We start from the raw sequence: 20,844 nt of genomic DNA on the forward strand, positions 1-20,844 counted from the left end.
GTACATAGCTTATTAATACAAGTAATATATTAATATCTACTCTGAATTAAAATGATAGAAAAAAAAAACTAAATCAAGAAATAATTTTCCCCCACAAAATTAATTTTACTGATGAAAATGCAGTTTTTAAAACTTCTTGAATAACACAATTTATCTCGATTAATTTGATATATATGGCAGCTTCTGTTAATAGAACATGAAAACAGGCAGCTTTATCATAATTGCAGCAAAAAAATACCAGCAATGTCTTCACCTATAAAGACATATTTTCAGTTACTTTTCTGTGTTTGGTTTCATGTGCTATGGAATTTGGTGGAAACAGCCTCATCACAAAGTTCTAGGTTTCAAAATCCAAAATAAGCTTCTTTTTTTATGCTAAGCACCCAAGGTAACACAACCCCAAATTGTTGAATCTCCTTCATGTTTAACTATAGAAAAGGCATTGTACTCTGTAAAAGCTTTCTTTCTATAAAAAAAGAGAGCATTCTTACCAAAAAAGAAAAACTCTCCCAGAATGATTCTAACACTGCATGGTTTATACCAGTTCACAAAAATGGTGCAAGCTGCAATTTTTGTACCATACATCTTTTCTCAAATTGGTGCTAGGTGATTGTCCTTTCTCCACCAGACAATCGATTGCTTCAACACACAATAAGCTGCATGCTGAAAGGCTGTAAGCAACTTTTCACCATTGTACCACATGCAACTAAACACAGGTACCAATCTGTTGCCCAAACACCCTACTTTTGGAAAAAGATTATGGGGACTTGAAAATGGCATGCACATTGTCGTCTACGTTGGATAGATATGTAAACAGATATCTGGTGATAAACATGAGAAAATAGAGAGAAGAAACATGACAAAAGGATGGGAAAGTTACATATGGTCAAAGATTACATTGTTTTCATGTTTTACTTCTAGGGTTTATTTTTATACCAAGTCAAGTGAGCGTTTCTCCACCCTGGAAAGAGTACTTCAGAGAAAAAGAGCTAAGTGAGATACAGAGGACAGTACAGGAAGAGGAAGAGACAGCAGAGAGGCAGAGGTGAATGCAGAGAGAGAAGAGTTTATTCAGCATGCTACAAGATAAAAGCACTACACCACACAGGGACTGTCAAGCACGAGCTTGGTAGAAAAAAGAACCTTTAATTGTGCCGCTTCTATGCTGAACTTTACATTTCTGAAGATGTAAAAACTCAATTCATGTAGAAAATTTACACCACTCCCACCCCCCTTTGTTTCCAAGGCCTAGACCAGAAAAAAGTCATTTATCAGTAGAATCAGTGAGCTATTCTAGTATAGCCACAATCAAGGACAATTAAGGATAATTTATATGAGTGATGTCAGTTGGAAAGTCTGATTTTTTTTTTTTTTCATTGATAAAAATATTCCAGAGGTTGAATAAAACATTTTGTACAATGCAGAATAAAGTAAGACTAAAGGCACATTTACTTTGGTCCCAACAGTCTCTACATTAATGTGACATTACAACGTCAAACATGGTCAACCTGACACATGCAACTGCCAAGATCCATCAGCACATGCTCTGATTTTCATCTAAAAAAAAAAACAGGTAACAATACACTGAAGATAAGTCAAAGAGAAATATCAAATCAAATACTATACATCACACACTGTGCTCCCCACTGTCAGAGGTTTGTTTACCACAGGTTTCAATCACAAAAAGTACCTTGGGTGCCTGATCAAAGGAGAAAAAAACACTACAGCCCAAAATAAAAACAAATGCACAAGATCATTTACAACTTGGAGCATGTTCCATCAAATTCAGTTCAGATTCAATTCAATAGATCATAAAAAATAAGCTTCTGCCTTTGAATCAAAGCAAGCCGACTAGCTTTCAAAGCTTGAATTGAATTGGTTTTGAAAAATGACAAGGTGAGGCCATGTTGGGCAAGAGTGAAAACTATCACTTTCAAAAGCCTTGGTTACATTTTCTGTATCATCACACATAATGTGCCTAAACCTCTATAATGTGTAACAACAGGAGCAAAGGGATGATACTATTTTACTAAGTAAGGCACATTTTTGTCAATCCATCCTAAAACAGAATAACAGCTGGCCATACACGAACAACAGAAGGAGCGGATACAGAGCGAGTGTTCCTTTAAGGGCCATTATTATTGAAGTCCTTGATATGGTGTTAAGGAATGGCTGGTAAAAATGAATTTGACTTGAGGCTCCTGAGGGAGAAACAGGAAAGGTGGCATAGCACCAGGGGATCCTCAGATGGTGGACTTTGAGAAAGAGACTCTCAGGCGGTGGCCACGGCCCATGTCGTAGTTGTGGAGGTCAATGAGTGCCTGAATCGCCTCCTCCACCGTGGACGTCTGCAGCAGAGCCATTTTGCGATCTCTAGAAATAATAATTATAATAATAAATAAGTGACGTTTGTACCAAGGATTGTGTACGAAGACAAAAATGACTAAAAAAAATGGAACACAGTTGGTTCTTACTGGAAAAACTTGAACGCTTTCACTGTACCGCCGGAGTTTGAGAAGAGCAGTCGTAAATCCTCCTCTGTCACATTCTCACTGGAGGGGAAACAAGCAGTTATTAGCATTTCCTCAGAGTAAATGGTAAAATGTTATCATGATGCATGAACCAATAAAAAAGGAAAACAAATTTTCCTTGGTAGCCACATTTTAATCTCAGACTAGAACTGAGAAGACACTGCGAGGGGGAAAAAAACTGACAATTACTTTAAAAAGTTGGTCAGCAGTTGGTCCAAGATTTATGATTCCAGAACAAGACACAAGTATTAATAAAATGGCAAAACCTAGAGAAAAAAAAATCACCACTAGCATTCATTAGGACTGAGGTTCTCCTGCTTACTCACGGTATGTTAGAAAGATGGAGAGTAGCTGAAGGGGGGAAGATGTTCTGGAAGTTTTTGGACCCAGGCTTCTTGAAGCGATGCAGAGGAGAACTGGTGAAGTCCTTGGTCAGGCCCTGATCATCTAAACCCTCCCTGGGCAGCTGTACTGTCTGGTGCTTGGAGAGGGTCACACGAATGATCTTGCCATACATCTTCTGCCCGTTTAGATGGCTCATGGCTAGATAATAAAGACCCAGAGAGCTCTTTCTTCATCTTAATCCAATATAAACATGGTACAGGTTAATCACAAAAAGGACAGTGTGTCATCTTACCTAACTGAGCTTGGTTTCCATCAGACATCTGTATTAGAGCACTGTCCTTCTTATTGTAAAGGATCTTCACGCGCTGCACGTCACCGTAGACACCTTCGGTTAAGCAAGAGGCAGATGGAAGAGGGAGGAAAGGAGGAGAAGAGTGAACCAGGAAGGACAAGTTAGTGCTTCAGAAGCTCCGGTTCTGACATGAAAGGTGAAGATGATGGTACAAATCGTCCAAATTATCTACACCAAAGAATCCAAAACAGTGTTTCTAACAGACACAATTTATTTGATATGCCCTCCAAAAACAAGCTCATGTGATATGGCAAAGTTAAAATCAAAAGCCTACATGCAAAATAATCAACCATGCATTAATATAAGCTGTACGTGAAGAGAGACAGATAGAGCAAGATAGAGACAGAGGCTTCGAAAGCCAAGGAAAAACGAACAAAACAATTAGTTCTTTTGAAATTTGGCATAGTAGAACTGAACCAATTAAATGGGAAAACTAAGAAATTGTTGTTACACTAGTGCCAGATTAATGACTAACCCTTAAAATGATAAATGAACAAGAATATAAAACAACTGAAATGAAATTAACAATAGATAAACAAAACAAAACAAAAAAAAGATGTAGATTGCTAACAATAACATACCGAAGAGGGTAAACAGACTTTGGGGCGTAACCATCTTTAGAAGGAGAGAAGAGCAAGCAGCGTAAGACAGGAAGAGAGAAGAGTCGAGGTAGAGCGGAGATGAACAGATCATCCATAACGGAGGGTGGTTTCCCGTAGAATGGTGAGGTGGTCATGGAGCATGGGTCAAGGCAGTTAATTGGGGCAAGTCGGTCCGAGGAGGAACATTTGTTTTGTTTCAGGCACAAAGCATGAATGGGTGGAGGGTGGGGAGACAGGATTGCAGGAGAGAAAGGGCCAAACAATCACAGAGGAGAGGAGAGGAGAGGAGAGGAGAGGAGAGGAGAGGAGAGGAGAGGAGAGGAGAGGAGAGGAGAGGAGAGGAGAGGAGAGGAGAGGTTGGAAGCAGCGTGGGATAAAAAAAAGTGGAAAGTGGGTACAAAAATAATATACAGGTCAGTACATAGGAAATGCAGGAGTTTGGTCAGAAAATGGCAGGGTTCTCTTTTTTCGTTTGCTTCCCCCGACTATGTTTAACAGAGCCAAACGTAGTCACCCGAGACCGAGTGTGGGCAGGGCACATTTACTCCGACTAACTGCAGCACAGAAACGCTGTGAGAAGGACAAAGCATGCAGTGCACGTGAAAGGCTTTGGTATAAGAGTGTGTTAAAAGAGAAAAAAATAAAAAAAAAAATAAATACAATCACACACACAAAACATCAGCCTATAGCTGTAAAGGGGCGGGGCCATGCAGCGAGTAGGCATGAAAACCACCTTGCAGAGTTATGGCATCGATAGAGAGCACGTCATGTCGAAAACTCCACAAACCCACAAGTGTTTGGGAAAACAAAAACCATGATGGGGAAATTACTGGGACACTTCAAAAAGACAAAGTGAGAGAGAGTGTGAGAGAAATGAGAGAGGCGGGTGGGGGCTACCATGTTTCATACCAACTTTGAATAGCTTAGAGAGAGGCAGTGGAGCATCAGGAGAGGAAGAGAGAGATACAGCTTAGAGAGAAAAGACAGTTAGATATTACTTCCAGACAGAGCGCTTGTGAAAAGGTGCGAGGGGGAGAGAGAGAGAGAGAGAGGGGGAGAGATAAAGACAGAGGAGAGACAGTGATCAAAATTTGCACAGAGGAGAAAATGCAGAGAGACCCTCCATTTTGACGAAAACCTTACTGAGAATGCTTTCAGTATATTTCTGCAAGTATAAATGTGACAATAGAGAACAAAGAGCTACAGGTTTTAATTTGTTATTGGTCCCCATCAATTCTCTACAAACTGCAAATATACTGAAATAACATTGACCATAATATATGAAATACACTGAGGATGGAAATGAGACACGGGTCAACCTTGAAGTCATGTCAAGACAAGTCACCTGCTCGGTGTTCATTGTGTGTGACTGAATACATCATTCTCAATCTAAGGCACATTAGAAAAGTGACTGAAATGACTTTGAAATCCACTTCAGAACATCCAGCAAAAGAGCAAAGTTAACATGGGAATGTGATTGCTGTGTTTGGAATGAAGGAGGCCCTGATTATATATTTAGTAGGGCTGGGTATTTTTTTTTTTTTGTTTGTTTATAAAGTGTACTGTGACAAACAGACTGAGTACACCTAAATAATTCTGTCATCATTTACTCAGACTCATGTCATTTTTATTTCAGATTAAATTTAGGCTTTTATTCACCTATAAACTTTGATCACCGAACACAGAGTTTATCAAATATGGTAAACACGGAAGCTCAACCATGTTTGCTTGCGAAGTGAGAACCAATGAGGTTTGTTCTGGCACATGAATCAAACAAGGTTGAGTCTGTATGTGTAGGCATGCTGACTAAAGATTGAAAAAAAGGCCTAAATGAAATATGTTAATCATATACGGCTGGAGTCCACTACAAAAATATTGTAATCTGAAAGAAAAAAAAATAACCTGACATCACACAGCAGCTGAACTGGGTACTATACACTTAGTGAATGAAGATCATACACTGCCAAGCGTTCCAGATGTTCTAAAACAAAAACAGACTGGTTTCTGTGAAATCTGCCTAAAATCAGTACATTGGTTCTGACTTTCCTAAACTAGTGTTGGAGCATCCAGGCTATAAATTAGGTCAAAAATATGTACAAAATATGTCTTTTTTTATCTTAAACACGTCACTTCCACCCTCAGAAGACTTGCTTTAAACCACTTTATTGACAAGTGAATGTTTTGGCTGTGTGGACTTTCAATGGATGGATAAAAATGAAGAGAGAACATTAAAAATGTCTTCATTTGTGTGCTGAAAATTAACAAAAGTTTTTTGGTGTTTTCTGTTTTTGGATTGACATTAGGGTGAGTAAACGATGACAGAATTTTAATTTTCTGGTGAACTTACACTTTCTTTTTCAAACTTGTATATCAAGTAATATTTGGGCCATTACAGCTTAATAAAGCACATATAATGCAACTGCAAACTTTGAAATGACACATACATTTAAATAATGAAAGCACATATGTGGGGCAGCTGGGGAGGTTTATTCAATCACAATATATTAGTTCTTTCAATTGCTAATAAAGATTCATTAAAAAAATTATGCAGCTCAAGTATTTACTGAAAAAATATGTAACAATTATGAAAAGGCTTAAGGCTTATTATTATCCTACTTTCTGTTATACTCTCACAACTAGGGATGGGTATCGTTAAGGTTTTAACGGTATTACTACTCTTACCGATACTCCTTAACAGTCCGATACTTTAACGGTATTCTTATCGATACTTTGTGTTGTGTTACTTTGTGTTGTGTTAGGCAGTCGAAAACTTTGCATTTCTCTGTCTGCACATAATGCACTTTTGAAAGATGCTTTGACAGATTGCTTGTGTTTCCGCCCTTACATGCCAAAATTTTGTTGCACTCATGACCACCAGCGTTGTCTGCATCAACTCTAGTGAAGTATAACCACACTTTGGAATGTTTTGCTGTCTCCACCATCGTCACTCTTTGTATTAAGCAGGAGTTTTCATACTGTAAGGGGCCGTTCACATATCGCGCTAAAAACGCGTGGAAAACGCTAGGCACACCGCTTTCTGATTTTTTTCATACAGCTTTGATCAGCTGTTCCTTCATCTTGGCTGAGCTTTCAACGCTGTTATGGAAAAGGTGAGGAAGTTACATGACCCGCGGCGCGCTTGCGCATTCTGAAAAGTTTATATGTTTTTAACTCGATGCGGTGCGGACGTGCCTGAAAAAAATGAGCTCGTCGCACCGCGTGAGAGTCGCTTCCATTATGAGCGCGCATAACGGTCGCCTACATTTGAAATAACGAACTTGAGTGCGCAAAAGACGTGATATGTGAACGGCCCCTTATGCGTGTGTGTGCACCGTGCTCGTTCTTGTTCTGTGTGTGTGTGTGTTTGACTGACAAACAGTCTCCGCAGCACGCATGAGAGATCTCGCAGATTTCACAGAAAAATGTCTTAATATCGCAAATTAGAAATGTTTGGTAAGATAAAATGTGCACGATAATATTAAGCAAATCTCTTCGCCATTGTAACTCTTCATTATTAAGCGGGAGTTTTCATACTGTTATGTCTGTGAGCGCACTGCATTCGTTGGGGTGTGTGTGACTGACAGACAGCCTCCGCGGCGCGCATGAGACATCTCGCAGGTCTCACAAACAAACGTCTTACTTTGATCGCACATTAGAAATGTTTGGTGAGATAAAATGTGCACGATAACATTATTAAGCAAAAATACATAGTATATACATTTTTTCCCCTCCAGTACCGAAAGCAGAACCGATACCGTCAGATCTTACTGATACTTCGGTTGTACATAATTTAGCCCCGGGGCCATTTTAATACCAGGTTTTGGTACCCATCCCTACTCACAACACAACAATGTTTCATTTATGTTAACACTGCTCTGTTTGCTAAATGCCGTGAAGGTTATGTTAAGACCCCTCCAACTCAAAAATGATCTTTAACAGATGAGGACTGAACATTTAAAACTTGAGACATACAGTGTACTGGTAAACTGGTTGACATAATGATAAGACTGAACAAAGAGAGCAGAGATGTTTGTCTGTGTGTGTTGTGGGAGTGTACTGACCTCTTCGTTGAGGTTGCTGACCAGGAGCACTCCACCAGGTCCCGAATGTCCAGACAACGCCACCCTCCCTGCTGCTGCCGCCGCTGCTGCTGCTGCACTCAGAGGACTGATGGCCCCTACAGAGAGAGGACAGAGGAAGGACCGTGTCAGCTCACACAGCCCAGAAGAGCATAAAGCTCAGCATCTCAGGCGGATCTGCCCTGTGGCCATGCATTCTACCTGTCTGCACCCACCACACCAAGCACATGCAGTTACGCAGCCAACACCACACTCCTTAGGCAAACCCACATCCCCAAGTCAATATCTGCCGCTAGGCAGATCGCTATCTGAACCGATTTCACACAGACTGGCACTCTAGAGCAATATCCGAACAAAATTGCTTTTTGGGCCCTCTCTGCTCGTGGTAGTTAGCCGCTCAATACCGCTCTGCTTTAGCTAAAGGGAACTTGTGTTTGGCAGTTTGGATTGCCAGTCTGTCTGAAATACGGGTCCCTAATTAGTGTGCGTGTCAATCTATTACATCAGGCCCATAATGCAGAATGGAAGGGCTTATTGTTGCAGCTTCAGATTTATGCTTTGACAAATAACGACACTGTTTATGAATCCTGCATGTCAAGTCAGGACAAATGGTTGGGGTGGTTTCAACATAAAAGCCCTGCCAATTCTGACAGCACTGGAAAAGTCCCTGTCCTTCAGAAGGAAGAGCGCATTCAAGTAGGGTTAGAAAATCAAAAGGAAAAGGGAAAGTAAATGGAAGCATAGGTACCTAGAGAAGATGGAAACCCTCCACCACTAGAGTAGGAAGTTACCATTCCAGAGGGAGTACCTAAGGAGAACGTGTACAGTCAAAGTCTTACGGGATCAAACACAGACTGGGGGCCGTGGAAGCGGCAAAAACGTAAAGCAACGTGTTTGAATATCACATTGCATTTCAGGCACTATCGACCCATTTTCCACCAAGAACTAGAAAACTCTCATGAATCACAAGAGAGGGGAAGCATTCACACCTCTACCCTGCTCTGAAACTGAAGCTATGCAGACAGGAGATGATGATGCATGTCAGAGAATGACAGGGAAGATGGGTCTTAAAGGCGTGATTGAGCAACGTTTGCATTTGAGGCACAAGTGAGAGTGTTTTCTAACTTACCGAGCAGGGAGGTGGAATCTTTGCTGAGAGTGGCTGCCACAGACGGGTCCACGGGCGGCTGACCATCTCCTGAGGGCAGATCAGGCCGGGTGTAATCCCGACTTTTGTCGTTGTTGTATTTTACATTCAGGTTGACCAGCTTGGAGAAGTCGATGCGCAAAGTGCAGCAGGAGTTGTATATGTTCTGGCCATCCAAGGACTTTAATAAAAGGAAGCGAAAAAGAGATGGAGGATGAAAGCAAGACATTTGTTATTCTATGACATGGGTGAATAAGGATAAGAATAATCACAGCCAGTGCGTAATGTAGGGCCCTGGCTCAAAGTAATAAAAACGCTCCTCTACAAGTAATGACAACTGCAGTCACTTCATCGCATAAATGAAAGAAAGGTACTAAACCAACATATGACTGGATCATAATTTGCCTGTGGCCATAACCATCGCATTAAAAATCTCATAACAGTGCTTTGGCACATCATTACACATTTATAGATTTTGCGGTGGTTTCAATCCTCCTCTTCGTTCACTCACCAGTTTGGCCTGCTGGGCATTTACTGGGTCACTGAACTGCAGAAGAGCCTGGAACTGATTATTTTTGGTAAATGTGATTATCTTCATGACGGTCCCAAACTTGGAGAAGATCTAAGAGAGATCAGTGCAAAGTCCTGTTAATTCAGAGCCATGAGAGTGTAAAAATATATTCGGTTGCAGTTTATTCCAGATGGATGCCTGCGGTGGCCAGTGACCTGTTGGAGGACGTCCAGGGTGACTGGGTAGAACATGTTGTCGATGATTATTCGCAGTACTGGGCTAGGGGCAGGCGTTAACACACTCTCGCCGGCCGCTGAGCTTGGTGAGCCACCCTCCTGGACTGCGGACACCGCCTGTAGCACGGCCTGAGCTCGCTTTGGAAGGAAAGCAAGGGAACCGATTAGGACTAGAACTACGCAAATTACACACTTCCGTTGCTAATTTTAGTTAAAACAAGGAGGAGTGCATTTTCGAACCTGGTTGAGTGCACTGTCAGTCTTGAGCTCTTTGTGGTTGGAGTACTGAATGAACACTGGGACATTACGCACTTGAGGTGTAACAGCTGTGTAGTACGTCACCATGGTAACAGCTGCTTCCTCTGTTCCTAGCTCCAAAAATGCCTAATTGAGGGAAAGTGTTCAAAATGAAGAAAGAGGCTCTTTTTTCCAAATGAATGAGCAAAAACTTTGTTCACCCAATTTGAAAAACAGCTTTAACAAGACATTTTAAACACTAAATTGAATTTCAGAAGCTTTATCTCTGTTATCACAACAAGAGCTTGGTTTAACGTTCCTCACCACCATCCCCCATCGCATACCTGATTTTTGCCTTTAAGCATCAGGATATTAGTGACCTTTCCAAATGGCAAACCCAGGGCGATGACCTCAGTCTCGGAAACCTCATTGGGGAGTTTCCGGATATGAATGACTCTGGATGGTGGGCTGTCCATGCTGTCCTCCACCCTCAGTTTCTTACTGTCACTTCCATTAGCTGTCAAATAAATCAGAAATATACCTGCACTTCAAAAGTTTTTTTTTTTTTTTTTTTATGTTTATATGATATTTAATTTAAAAAAACTGGACCACCTATATATTATTTGCCAGTAACTGGGGAAATGATAGTCAATAAAGATGTACATTGTTTCAATTTTCCATATTTTGTTCATAAGCAAAAAATGACTGTGTCCTTTCAGATTGGATGTCATCTCGCATTCTGCTAGCACTTGTTTCACAAAATGCCTTATGTATGTGTGTCAAATTATTTTGGCCATTTTTCTGGCACCAAATCTAATTGCAATTTTTCTGGCCATTTTTCTCGCACCAAATCTAATTGCAATTTTTCTGGTTAAAATTGCGATTTAAAATCTGCTTAAAAAAAATAATAATAATTGAACCATAAATAAATACAATAATACAATTAAAAATATATATAATTTTATGACAAAAAACTTTTGTTTTACAAACAACTGCAGGGTTACTTGTTGACATGGAAAATCTTTGACAGTAATTTCTAATTTCTCAGGAGGTATGTAAAATCAGAAACAGAGTTGATGTCTTGTAGCATTTGGACCAATCAGACACATAACTATTTGTTATATTTAATAGTTCCATAGCAACCATAGGTACACTATCTGATAACAATAGGGTAACGACACCCAGGAATGTGGCTAATATACTCTGAACTCAAGTCTCTCAAAAAAACAGATACATAATGCACATAAAAAGGGACTATTCTCTAATTAATTCAGCACAGCTTTACTCGGGAGCCAAAGTTGATTTTCACTGTCGGGCCAAAAGCGGGCACGCTAGTGCATGCCAGGGCTAGTCGCGTTTCCACTTGTATTTTCGGGGCTTGATCGTGCCTCGTCAGGGCTTCCTCGGAGCCAACAGCCAGGGTTATGAAAAAAGGCGAGTTTCTCTGCGTCTGGAGAGGGCCAACACCTCGGATCATTACATAAAAATAATGACTATAACACCAACATTAAAAACTTTTTTAAATAAGTTGAGCTCAAAACTCACTTTAAGTCAGCAGCGAGTGTTTGAAATAATTTGATCAGATCCGATGTGGATTATAATCACCATAAAAGGCAGAAATATTTATAAGCGATGCAAAAGACTGCACGCTAGGTATTAAAGTTACCAAAGTAAACATGGTAAACTGTGACCGCTTGAAGAAATCAGACGTCAGCTTCTTATTTTCTATCATAATCGTGTAGTAACATTTTTTATCTGTCATAAGTCTCGTCTCGAGAGTTTAGCTCCACGTAGCCTATGCCACAAAAATAAAATAATGTTTTTTTGTTCGGGAGCTTTTATGAAAATAGAGAAATTATCATTCATTCTAAATGTGGTGTATGTGACTACAAATAAACAGAAACAGTCTCTATTGTCATAACGCTTAAGCTTAAAATAAATAAACAGAATAGAAATACATTTATTTCTGTGTGACTAATTTTCAATCCTGATAAATTAATGAATTATGCTCAATGTATCACTTATAGTAAAACATAGATGCTTTAGAATTTAAATATTTTACAAAGTTCGTTTTGTGTTCGCGCATGTTCCAGGGATTTATTTCTTATTAGTTGTCTGATAACTTCTCTTTGTTGGTGAAATGATGGGGTTGCATGACGTTGTTTCTGAAAGGCGTGTGAAGGGCAGGTTTTAGTGAAGTGCAGAAGAGCTTCGGGCTCGACAGTGGAAATGCAGGGCTATTTTGGCCTCAAACTACTGGCCCACGGCTATTAGCCCGTGAGGGTTCATTACCAACTTTATTTAGAACAAAGAGCATCTCCGAGTCACAACGCGAAGTATGATTATGAAGTTATGTGTCTGTTTTCTCCCCTGAGCGTCTTATCAGTATGTGTGCTGTCTGCAGCCTGTCTGCGCTGATCGTCATGTACAAACACGTCATTAAAATGAAGTGTAACTCCGTGAATACTCACATGTATATACTTGACATGTCTACTTTAAAACTAAACAAGTGCTGCCGAAAACAGATATTCTGTGATAAAGTAATCCATATGAAAACAACGCGATGTCTGTTTTTCATGTCTCCCTTCCTTATATCTAATGCAGTGATCCTCAAATCTGGCTCGCAAAGTCCAGTTTCCTGCAGAGTTTAGCTCCTAATTAAACACACCTGCATGTGATTTTCTAATGATCCTGAAGACACTGACTACGTTTACATGCAGCCAATAACCCGTTCAAAACCGGGATATTAGCAATAACCCGGTCGCGCACGGCCATGTAAACACCGGCAAAAACCCGGATATGCTCATATCCCGGTTTTTAAAATGTGTGTTCTGCGCATGTTCTATTCGCAAGGAATCTTGGTCTTTTGAGTCTTTGGATACAGGAAGAAGAATCGGAAATGACGCATATTGCGTATTACGTCCAGACGCTAACCGTGCGTCGCTGTTTACATCGGGATATTGGCGATTACACATTCCATGTATACAGGAGTAACTCTCTCTGCTCACGCATGTAAACGGGTTATCCCGAATGTTTCAGAAACCCAAATAGAGACCTTAACCCGACCATAACCCGAATTTTAACAGCATGTAAACGTAGTCACTGATTAGCAAACTCATGCGTGTTTGATTAGGGTTAGAGCTAAACTTCGCAGGAAAGTGGATCTCGCAAGCCAGATTTGAGGATCACTGATCTAATGTGAATGTATATATGGTTATTTTTCAAATTTTCATATCGTCAGCCCGTGAGATCGACGATACACAATATTATCGTGCCTGGGTGGAGCAAGAGAGAGACTCTTTGTTCCTGTCATAGCATAACTATTTGGTGTTTTAAACCGTGCAGGTGCACGAGAGAGAGCCAGCTAGTTCATATATAGTCGGACGCAACTGTCATATCACGCGTCCTGTGACAATAAGTCCTGCTGGAAGTTATCAGTCTAAATGTTCTGTAAAGTCCGTAAACGGTGAAAATCAATAGTAGATTTCATTTAAAGTCCAGCAGTTTAACACTAATATTGGGCATAAATGAACACATTAAATATAAGGTATTTAAAACAGTTAAGTTCATATGTTTGGAGTAAGTTGAATTGAACTGATGCATCAGTCATACAGCGCTCTGGACCGCGCGCTTTATGACGAGACTGACGCACCGCCACAAAAACAAGAGATGCATTCTAACATAACTGTGGCATTAAACTCAGTTAATGAGGGCTCGTTTAATATTGCACATATATAGGCCGTTCAGATTACTTGTTAAAGTGCAATGAAATACCTTATGTCTGCAGACGATGTACGTCTGTTTGTGGATGAAGACTTTGTAACGGCCAAAACTATGTATTTTGTATGCATCACATTATAGTGCGGTGTGCATGAAAATAATAACAAGGCTGCAGAGCGAACTTATCATCCATAGTGGTTCTCACATAGTCATTCTACATCATCACCACATAGTGTGTGTTATAAGTGATCAGTCTTTAAGAGAAGGACTACGTGAGAACCACTATGGATGATAAGTCCGCTCTGCCGCCTTGTTATTATTTTGTCTTTAATTAATTTGTAACGCCAAGAAAGAGTTAATCTCTCATGTTTGAGAAGAGCTCGATGTCGTGTAGCAGCCATTAAATGTGTGGGACACCAACTCCATTTCTCTTTAATTTCATGGATTTAATGAGTTATCCGAGTCAAAGCAGACCACTTCAATGACTACAGACTCTAATCCTCCTGCGCTCACGCGTGCGGTGTGTGCGTGCGCGCGAGTGTGTGAGTGAAATGCGGTGATGAAGTGAAATAGCTGGGCAGTTTGATAGCCGAATTATAATAAGCAGCCTAATAAAAATAATAGTTATTATTATTATAATCTAATACATTAATAGGAGAAGGAGCCTAATATCGTCTTTATTATCGACAGAGAAATCTGCTTATGTCGATATTTCTGACTATCGTCGATACGATACAATCGTCTATCGGCACAAACCTACTTTGTGGTAAACAACGACTTATGTAAAAAAAAAAATTAATACATCAAATCACAATTAAAACCAGTAGAAAGCAGCAGAGGAAGGCTCATTGGCTTACTAGGCATTCATTTCTATTTTTTCCTCTATATTTTGAAATGATAAAATCACTATTATAAAATAAAAAAATCATCAAGAATCTGATTTTGTCAAAATTTTACACTTTTTTGTGTATGAAGTAAGAAAAGTCACAAACTTTTCTTCAATTTACTACTAAAATCACACAATCACTGAAGTTGGTCAGTTCCATATTCTAGAAAAATAATGGTACATTTAGTACATGAGTGGAATATATACATATTCTGTACATAAAAAGTAGATTTTGCACCTGTTACTGTTGTTAATAAAAGTACATTTTTATGCATCTTAACTCAACTTACGGTCAAATCTAAATAAACAATAAACAAAAGAAAAATAAACAAGAAATGAACATTAATAATATTATTAGTAACTGCACTTATTAATACAAAACAACAGTAATTTTATGATAAAAGTATCTTTATTTTGAATACCCCAACACACCACCCCCAGCGCTACCAAATCTGCTCCTGGCACCACCATCTGTAGAACTTAGTGGTGCTGGTGCCACTGCTCTCAAATGGTAGTCTGGAGCCCTGTACTGCTAAAAAAAAAATTCTGATTCCGTTTTTTTTTTTTAAAATGTCATATTTAGGGAATAGCATTAAAGGAAATTAGGGTCAATTTGACCCGCTCCATCAAAATTGTACCCAGAAATCGAACATAATACAAGGGTTAAGAGCAGCTCAGGGGGTTTAGCTGTTCTAAAATAGTTCTAAGGCACAGCTTCTATAGCTAATTACTTTAAAATGGCACTACATTCTAGACACTCTACGCAATTGGGGTATGTATAATGCTCCAAACTGCAACTAAAAAAAGTAACATTTGCGACCAAAAATATTACATTTGCAGGTGAAGTTTTTGCTGAGGTCGCCAATGGCAACTAGGCCTATGTATTTACATGTTATAATTTAAAAATGATAATGTAAAGCCTTTTTTCCTGATTGCGATCACACCATTTGCCATGATCATGTATTAAACTGAGATGATGTGCATTAAAGTTTTAGTGGGAAAAAGAGTTTCAAACAGTCCTCATCTCTGCCGTACAGCAGTGTTGACACACACCTGATTAACAACTCAGTTGTGCAGTGCACAAGAGATCGAAATGACGGAGATGTGAAGTGAAAGTGCAGAAAAGTAGCGTAAATTTTGTGCACAATTTGAACAAACTACAAGAGGTAGTGTTGTAACCATTCGATGTCCATGCTAGAAAAATAACCCTTAAAGAGGAGCATTTTGCTAGATTTATGCACTACTGCATTTTTATATTTTTACTTAACCTGTTGTGTACATGATTCAACACCTCCTATAAAACTGGATTTTACTAATTAAGAAAAACAGACTGAAAGTGTGAAAGACATACACTCTTAAAAATAAAGGTGCTTTAAAGGTTCTCCACAGAACCATTTTTAGTTCCACAAAGAACTATTCAGTTAAAGGTTCTTTAAAGAACCATCTCTTTCTCAACTTTTTATAATCTGAAGATCCTGATGTTAAAAGGTTCTTTATGAAACCATTTAGACAAAAAAGGTCCTTCCATGGCACTGTTAAGCACCTTTATTTTTAAGAGTGTATGACAACATTTACAGGATGCATTGAGGAGGAGCCCAAACATTCAGTGGCCAAGTGATGCTTATGGCCCATGATATTGGTACAGATTCTGTGTAATAAACAATGCATGACTGTATATTTCAAGTTGGAAAAGACATTTATTTCCCACTTTAAGAGAATAATAATAAATAATTAATTAATAATAAAATAAATAAAACCTGTTTATTCTATGGAACCTAAAAAAAATAATCTAGCGCCTAAGTTTTTTCTTATAGGAGCCGATGGCTCCTTACTCAATTTTTTTTGTTTGGAGCCCTGTAGAATTTTGTGAATGACCAAGTTCTCAAATCTTTTGCCAATCTGTGGAGTTTACATTTTTTGTATTCATGTAGGCAGAGTTTTCAGTTATTAACTTCACACAAAAAAGAAAAAAGAAAAAAAACCTATACTGATTGCACCCAATTTACAGTTTTATTCCCCCTCTTACCAGTGACTGAAGAGTTTGGACTGTTGTACAGACTGCCAGACAGCAATTCATCTGAGCTTCTCTAGAAAGACACAAAGGTACACTGGAAATTCAGAAAATCACTTAAATGTTGTATAAAACATATAACTTTACATCATTCCATCATCCACATTCCCCCAAAATAATACGGACCTGTGTGGATGGTTGCGCAATCAGATTTTTTCAGATATTTTGATAAAATATCTTAAAATTACGTTAAGACAAAAAAAGAAAGAAAAAAACACCTACCTTCACACCAACTGCAATATCACTTGCAATGCTGTAGAGAGAAAATATATAATTATTCTAAAAGTCTGATCAATTCTCGGCTGTTTGTTATGTTACACTGTCGAAACCACAAACATTTCCATGTCACGACTGAACATATTGTGATCAGTAACGTACACTAATTTCTAATTTAATGTTACAAATATTACAGTATAATAGCATAAGACTGAGTAATATATTGTCAGCAGTTTGTAAAAAGATGCTTAATAGTGCTTGAGTTGAAAAGCAAATTTTGCATAATAAAGTCTTATTCAGTAACGACTAATTAATATTCTGCTCGTGTAGGGAACCGTTACATTCTAACAATGGAAATCAGACGCGCCCGCCGTGCATTAACAGTACCGTTAGCCACTGTGCTACACTATATTACAAGTCCCTGTTCTTCATATAATACGAAACAATTCACAGACTGATATTAAATTATTCAGAACGCTGCTATTTGTTAGTCTGTACACACATCGTATCTATTTCGCAGTAAAATATGATGTGCGGAGCTCGCATGCGTTTGTTATTATTAGCCAACATTGGTTTATGCATCAACAGTCCCTGCGCGAGAGGCCTTGTCAGAAGCTTAAGATTGCGACTAAACTCGTTTTAGAATGAACTTAAGCTACTAAAAACTGATTGTTTTCTCTCATACTTTATAAACAACGTAGTCTTACCCGTCCATTGCAGGGAAAACGTTCTTCACGGTGTGATACCGATCGCAGGAGCAGAGGAGCATTCAACACTCGCGTAACGGTGTAAAATGGAGGAGAGTCTGTTATTCACGGAGTTACCCGAACACAGCCGAACCGACGAGCAGATAGCCTACTGAGAGCGATCTGGGGTGACTGATATTAAAAGTTCACAATCAAAAACAACAATAAGATATATAATCGTATAAATAAATAAATTATCGTTTTCTGCAGCATAGACAGCTGCATTCTAATTATTATTAAGGACTTCCATCGTTATGGAAATCCTGGAAACAATACACAATTATTAAAACTGATTTCCATGCTTGGAAATATCATGGAAACGGGAATAGCATCTGGGTGTGCACGTGCAGGGTCCGGGCTGATTGGGGCCCGCCAAGGGGGACCTTTTAATTAAAACGAGGGAATTCATATTCTAATTATTTGTGGCCACAATACTATGAGGGTTTGATGTTTATAGCTACCAAGTTGAAAATACTGTATCACACCTGTATAATATCTAGCTTCAGTGACACCTGCACATTTTTATTATTTTCTTTCATTTTAATTCTTTTTTTTTATTATTGAAAGATAAAGACTATCGAAAGCCATTCTTTCCGATGAGAATACATAAAGCCTGAAATTAAACACCAGAGACATGGTGGAGAAACTTGCCAAATGAAAGGCCCAGAGAATTAAATTAATTAGCCTACAACTAGTAAGTTATTTTTATTCTTCTTATTATTATTTTTATTTTATTTTTTTGCATTTTGGCCTGCGTGTTGGTACAAATGTTGTTGCAAATGGGACTGGGACTGACTTGATACACTACTGATTTCCATACTAAAAAAAAACAAAAAAGATACTTTCATATATATATATATATATATATATATATATATATATATATATATATATATATATATATATATATATATATATATATATATATATATATATATCCTTAAAAATTGATTAATTATTATTTTCTATTATTTTTTCAGTGCATATCATTAAACACTGGCTTATGACTGACCACAACAGTCCAGTCCATGCAAGATTTATTTGTTATTGTATTCTGTCTACTATATTTTCAAGTTTATGTAAACAGGCACTGAAGTCTTTGGATTCTGCATCACATCTTCCCGGATTTGTCTCATGATTTTGAAGTTCTTAAAATCAAGACAACACAAGAATCATTCAGTTTAAGCTCTGAGTTTATTGCATTTCATCTGTCATTTTTAACTCTTTGGAATGTATTTTCTTCATCACTTTGAATATGTATTTGATTTCAATTTACTTATAAATATGGTCAATAGTAGGTGTTAACAGTGATTAACAGCCATTACTTATGAATGGCGGGGTCGGGTGAGGTTGCTATAAACCATTAAAGTTAATTTGATAGTCGAGAATAACCACCTTACTCTCCTTTGTTCAATCACTCTCAAACGGTTTAACATATTTTTTTTTTATTTCAGGTTTGCGTCATATACTCAGTTTGCATTTCACTGTTTTAATTCATTTTGATGAATACTAAATCTGTTTTTGTTATTTATTTATTTTTTTGTGAGTGGGATGAATTAATGAACATTCACATTTAGTCTTGAATTATATCATGTTCACACAGCGCACACAACACCTCTGTACTTCTGATTTCTCTCAATATGGGGACAGGAGACTTGTCAGTCAGTAGATGCGAAAACAAAGTAACTGTGCTACTTTTTTGAAGAAAAAAAAACTCAAGATATTTTCTTTTAAATTAAAAAGTAATGCGTTACCTTCCTAGTTACTTGACAAAATTCATCAGATTACGTAACTTGCATTACTTGTAATGTGTTACCCCCAACACTGATCATGACCAGTTGTATCACAGTCTGGTATGGGAACTGCTCAGTTGCTGACCGCAAGGCACTGCAGAGGGTGGTGAAAATTGAACAATGCATCACAGGAACACCATTTCCTTCTATTGAGAACACAGAGAAAACGCTGTCTACATTGAGATTGCAGCATTCTTTAGGACTCCTCTCACCCTGACCATAGTCTGTTTAACCTCCTGCCCTCCAGGAGGCGCTTCAAGAGCCTCGGGAAAAGGACCAGCAGACTAAGGAACAGCTTTTTCCCTACAGCTATCTCCTTACTGAACACCCCCTCCCCATTCACCTACACACACACACTCACACCACTACACACTCCTCTACTATCTGGTTTAAAAAAACAAAAAGTTACACTTGTTATTACTTGCACTACTGTCTGTTCATCCAGAATACTGAATGATCCATTTGCACACTGGAATATTTTCCTATGGATTTTTTTTAATGTCCATTGCACTAGTGTAAATGATAATCATATGGTCATAGTTTCTGATTATATAATCCATCTGTATGGTATGGTTATAGTACACCTATCTGTATATCATGCTGATAGAATCTGTAAATTATGTCCATAGTACTGCCTTATCTGTATTTCCCTTTCAAGGGAACTTCGAACTGCGTCCTCTAGGGGCCGCTATGGGGAACACCTCGTTGTGACCTGTGTCTGAAGCATACATTGAAAAAACACCAACTTTTTGGCCGACGACAGCCCCTGACGTCACTACCGGGGCGACTATAGAATAAATAGGCACTGGGAGAACACATCATTCACTTCTTTGTCTGAAGCTTGTGTCCGAAGCATGGCAGGAAAGCTAGAGGACCCAGTGTCTCATTCCCTATTCAGGGAACCATGGTTACATATGTAACCTGAGACGTTCCCTTTCAAGGGAACTTCGAACAGTGTCTTCTAGGGGACGCTATGGGGAACAGTATACCCACACCACCATGCTGAGTGCAGGCCAGAACTACGGCGAGTACTAAGTACCAACTCTACCATTTGCATGGGAGTTGGCCCTGGGACATTAGACTACTGTCCGTGAAAGTATCCCTTACAGCCAAAAGCCTAGGCTTCATACCCAAATGTACCTGTTAGGGCCAGACTCCTGGGCCCGGGGTAGAGTTTAAGGCTTAGAATCAAGATATATTCCAATATACTAAGTCTTGGGCTGTCACACAGGGGCTACCGCTTGCTTTTGCATAAGCTTGCTGAAGGAACTGTCTCAACAGATATCTAGTAGCAACACCCTGTTTAAATAGGTATCCTGAGGATACATAGGTGGAGTGGCACCCAGGATGAAGGGGGATTATCAGCTCAAGA

General features: G+C 38.8%; 1 protein-coding gene across 2 annotated transcripts; it reads right to left on the minus strand.

The window, feature by feature from the left end:
- Positions 1-1,050: 1,050 nt before the first annotated feature.
- On the minus strand, positions 1,051-17,794 carry LOC113045495 (polypyrimidine tract-binding protein 2-like). 2 transcript variants are annotated; one of them, XM_026205897.1, is made up of 15 exons: positions 17,641-17,794; positions 16,940-16,970; positions 16,673-16,733; positions 10,385-10,557; positions 10,044-10,187; positions 9,783-9,941; positions 9,568-9,678; positions 9,039-9,237; positions 8,658-8,717; positions 7,892-8,007; positions 3,810-3,843; positions 3,169-3,261; positions 2,858-3,074; positions 2,475-2,552; positions 1,051-2,373 (listed from the first exon to the last, which is right to left on the minus strand). In XM_026205897.1, the coding sequence occupies exons 1-15, from the start codon at positions 17,700-17,702 to the stop codon at positions 2,244-2,246; spliced, it is 1,668 nt and encodes a 555-aa protein (XP_026061682.1). In that variant the 5' UTR covers positions 17,703-17,794; the 3' UTR covers positions 1,051-2,243. The 2 variants fall into 2 exon arrangements, with proteins under 2 accessions (XP_026061682.1, XP_026061683.1); XM_026205898.1 differs by lacking the exon at positions 8,658-8,717.
- Between the last annotated feature and the right edge of the window lie 3,050 nt (positions 17,795-20,844).

This window comes from Carassius auratus, chromosome 27 (genome assembly GCF_003368295.1).
Source record: "Carassius auratus strain Wakin chromosome 27, ASM336829v1, whole genome shotgun sequence".
Taxonomy (NCBI): Eukaryota; Metazoa; Chordata; class Actinopteri; order Cypriniformes; family Cyprinidae; genus Carassius; species Carassius auratus.

Coding starts and splice junctions, on each gene's coding strand:
- LOC113045495 (XM_026205897.1), bottom strand. CDS start 17,702: ATGCTCCTCTGCTCCTGCGATCGGTATCACACCGTGAAGAACGTTTTC. Junction 8,008..8,657: donor AGGGTTTCCATCTTCTCTAG/GTACCTATGCTT, acceptor CTCTCTCTGTAG/GGGCCATCAGTCCTCTGAGT. Junction 3,075..3,168: donor TGGAAACCAAGCTCAGTTAG/GTAAGATGACAC, acceptor TTTATTATCTAG/CCATGAGCCATCTAAACGGG.